Below are 4,360 nucleotides of genomic sequence, written 5' to 3' on the forward strand. Positions count from 1 at the left end.
AAAATTATTGTACTTGGTATTCGTGGATGACATGATTGTCACAAGGAATGATCAAGAAGAAATGGAAGTTTTGCATAAACACTTATCCAAGAAATTTGAAACGAAAGACTTAGACCTCTTACTTTTTAGTAATTGAATTATCCTTGTTCAAATAAAAGATTTTTTTATCTCAAAGACAGTATGTTAATCTCCTATATTAAACTAGTACGATAGCTTGCAAACCAACTAAGACTCCAATGGACAATGGTCTAAAGTTACATATATTAAGACTACCATTGGACAAGGGGAGATACCACTTAGTTCACAAAAGATCAAATTTCGCTTATGATCCAATTATAATTTTGAGGTAACTAAAATCCACTCCAAGAAGTAAACTTTTGTTCTCTAAAAACACAAGCAAGCAAAATATCAAAGTATATATAGATGTTAATTGGACTAGAACAATTTGTGATAATCGATCAACTTCCGCATACCTTTTGTAGTTAGAAACTTAGTTACATGGAAAACAAGAAATATAATATTATTGTGCAATCTTGTGAGATCTAGTACATAATAATGATCTAGAATTTTATGAAGTATTATGATTGAAATTTCTCTTCAAAGACCTAGGCTACATTGTGATAATTCATAATTCAATTCAACATGATTATAAAAAATATGCCGAGATAGATAGGTTCTTTATTAAAAAGAAACTAAATAAAAAGGCTATAACTATCAAAGAGTAAGATCAATTAACTAATATCCTTACCAAAGGAATATCTAATTGGATGCTCTTAAAGTTTAATTTTAGATAAGTTGAACACCTAAAACATTTATACATCAATTTGAGAGGAAGTTTTAAAAAAAAAACCCATAATGACATTTATTTTTTATTTAAAAAAAACTGTTAAATCATATTGTCAATACAAGAGGTTAGAATTTTTTATAATTTTAATTCTAACATGTACCCACGTAATCACTGTTCGAGCAAACAAACATGCCCTTGATGACAAGATCTCTCTTTTCCCCAAACGGTTGACGACAAGGTCAGAGACCAAGACACACTATCACTCTCTTGCCATCTCTACTTAATTCTGCCTCCCTGTTGGGGAATCTAGTGCATGGTGAAATTAGCTGCCGTGCCTTGGGCAAAGGACCGAATATCCCGTGCCTTTACAACCCTTCAAATGCTAAACTCCAAAGCCTTTGAAGCAAACCAAGGCCCCACTGTAGACCTCACATGAAAAACCAACTTGATATCTTCGCATGCTTCAACAACCCACTCCTTCCATGCATCCTCTTCCCTTTTCTATTCCCTAAACATTTGAGCTCAGTTCTCTAATTAATTATAAGTGTCTGCTTCTGTCAGGGAGAATCAATAAACGAATAAAAATGAAATCTGAAATACATACAATTGATGCAACCTCCAGTAAATAGATCTGGCTTCAGTTAGCTTATAACTTGAACGGCCTCATTCATGGACAATTATTCCTTGTCTGTCCTATTTGCCGTCGTTTAGCCATGGATTTCTACGGCCTGCATGGTGGTAGCATGTGTCCCAAGGAACCCTAGGACTATGCTGTCTGTCCCCACGTTATTAATCATAAATCTTTTCCCCTTAATTTATGCCTTGGACTTGGGAAATTAATGGGTTTTCAGAGCCTTTCCCTCAAAAATCTTTAGAAGTAATTGTCAAAATCCTGTGTTCAAAACTCGTTTTAGAAAGCAGTTGCAAACCTAATGATGGAACAATGATTCAGAATGAGAAGAAAGGCAACAAGTCCCGACTTTTCTTCCCTTGAAAAGTTGAATCTTTCTCACATGTCACAGTCCACTTAGTCTGGAAAAATAATCGATTCAGCTGTTAGCCTTTCACGCCTTGAACGATTTAATAATTCAGTTATCGATGAAGAGAGAGAGAGAGAGAGAGAGAGAGCCTTGTGGTATACACATCGGACAACAATGTCTTCCTCTCGCTCATAAATACAAGCGAGAAAGTTGGCAATTGTCCGTAGGCAATCGACTACAGGTATTAATGGCTGGAGTTGAAGAAGCAGTCTCAAAGATGCCGCCTCCTGTTCCTGCCATCAAGAAGAAGAGAAGCCTACCAGGAACACCAGGTATAAACATAGAATGGCCAATTAGCATCGTTGACAAATTACAATGGAAGTTGTACATCAGAAGATATATTGATTGAATGAATGGATGATTGATATATATGTAGATCCTGAGGCAGAGGTGATCGCGCTGTCGCCGCGGACGCTGCTGGCGACGAACCGGTTCGTGTGCGAGATATGCGGGAAGGGGTTTCAGCGGGACCAGAACCTGCAGTTGCACCGGCGTGGCCACAACCTGCCGTGGAGGCTGAAGCAGAGGAGCGGCGATCGGGCGGCCCCGCGGAAGCGTGTGTACGTGTGCCCGGAGTCGAGCTGCGTGCACCACAACCCAGGGCGGGCGCTGGGCGACCTCACCGGGATCAAGAAGCACTACTGCCGGAAGCACGGGGAGAAGAAGTGGAAGTGCGAGAAATGTTCGAAGAAGTACGCGGTGCAGTCGGACTGGAAGGCGCATGCCAAGACCTGCGGCACCAGGGAGTACCGTTGCGACTGCGGCGTCGTCTTCTCCAGGCATGCACGCATCAATTTTGATTTGCGAAATTTCTTGCTGCTTTAACATATATATTAATCATGCATACTGAGAAGAAACAAAAGTGTTGTCCGTCCTAAATCATTGGAGAACAAGAGACAAATCGACTCTGTTGTGCTTCGTCGGAGTACGACGAGAACAATGCCCTCACTATTTCCCTATTCCAGAGAAATTTTCCCTATTCACAATTTGACGAGCATGGCGAATTGAATAACCTCTAGTTTGTCATCTTGATCGCAGGAGAGACAGCTTCATAACACACAGGGCTTTCTGCGACGCCCTCGCGGAAGAGAGCGCGAGAGTTTCCGCCGCCTATAACGTGACCAACGCCGCCTCCATCGCCGACAGCGCCGACTACCTTTTTCTTCAACAGGGTTTAAACGCAAAACCAAACCCGTTCCCCCATCTTACGCCTCCAACTCAGTTTAAGCCTAACGCTGCCAGCATTAATCAACTTCTGGACATGGGACTTGTCGCCGGCGCCTCCACTTTCTACGGCGACCTCGTCGGCCCGAACCCGAGTCGGTTCAATTGGATGCAGAGCAACAAGTTCCCACTGAGTACGTCGGAGTTCTCGCCCTCCGCTTTGCCAGCCGCAAGCAGTTCCAGCAGTGCAGTCGATTTAACGGAGAGCGCTCCTGCTCTGTTCGCCGCCCCTTCTCTGCATCACCCGCCGGCGCCGGATATGTCGGCGACGGCGTTGCTGCAGAAGGCCGCGCAGGTTGGGGTGACCTCGAGGATGGGGTTTGCAGGGAGCTTTGAGCCGTCATCATACAAGTGCCAGAGCACGGCCGACGGCAGCAAATTCGACGGAGTGCAGTTCGCTCAGAATCACGCGAGCATGCTGAAAGACTTCCTCGGAGGAGAGACCAGGGATTTCCTGGGTGTCGGTGTTGGACTGCAGTCTCTGTGTCATTCATCTGTGAACGGATGGATTTGAGGTAGCTGCAATAATAAAAACGACAGGGAATTCAAAAGGCATGCAAAAGGAGAGAAAGAAATCGAAACTTTTACGCACAAGTGGAGGAGATTTATGAAGGAAAAGCAGATCCATGTCCATGTTCTCAAATCGAAGGAAAGAAGGAATGTTGTGGGGGGCAAGGAGCAACCTCTCTTTACTTAGCTCTATTATTGATCCCAAACCCTTTTAGAATTGGCTCTTTTAATTAACTTTTGGAATATTTATAGAGATTGGCTTTGTTAGTGTCGAGTCGTGCAGGACAAGGGATCGTAGTGGTGTACAAAGCATGGATGTTTCTACTTTCTAGAGTGGCTTTTATGTGCTTCACCACTTGGCAAACTTTTCTATTGAATTTTGTTGGGCGTATGTATGATCGACAGTGTAACTGTTGCAATATTAGGAAGTGGCCTTCCAATTGCCCATCTACTGCTCCACCAGCAAACTTTAGATTACTTAATAGGCAATCATTTGATTGATTAATTGATTATATACATAAATTGGTGACCCACAAACAAAGAACAATATTACTAGTTATATACTCTTGAATGAAACTAACAACATCATCTGTAAGTCCAACCTCAAATAGTTGCATGGGATGAACAAGTGATAATGATGCACACTGATCAATAGGTAGAACTAGGGACATAGCCAAGGAGAGGGGGGAGGGGGGAGGGGGAGGGGGGAGGGGGGTCGATCCCCAAAAAGTTGTAGGTGCATGTTAATTAATGATACAGGGATTGTCGTTATAGACGAACTCATTAAAGTGATCTAATT

The 4,360-nt window shown here is 42.7% G+C and overlaps 1 protein-coding gene across 1 annotated transcript; it reads left to right on the plus strand.

Annotated features, from left to right (window-relative positions):
* The first annotated feature begins 2,014 nt into the window (after positions 1 to 2,014).
* Positions 2,015 to 3,653, plus strand: LOC141816249 (zinc finger protein MAGPIE-like). Its single transcript, XM_074704070.1, has 3 exons — positions 2,015 to 2,099; positions 2,204 to 2,606; positions 2,866 to 3,653. Exons 1-3 carry the CDS (start codon positions 2,015 to 2,017, stop codon positions 3,563 to 3,565), a joined length of 1,188 nt encoding a protein of 395 aa, XP_074560171.1. The 3' UTR covers positions 3,566 to 3,653.
* Positions 3,654 to 4,360: the final 707 nt, after the last annotated feature.

Source organism: Curcuma longa, unplaced genomic scaffold (assembly GCF_044706935.1).
Source record: "Curcuma longa cultivar G26 ecotype Majalengka, Jawa Barat unplaced genomic scaffold, ITB_CL_G26_1.1 contig_15501, whole genome shotgun sequence".
Classification (NCBI taxonomy): domain Eukaryota; kingdom Viridiplantae; phylum Streptophyta; class Magnoliopsida; order Zingiberales; family Zingiberaceae; genus Curcuma; species Curcuma longa.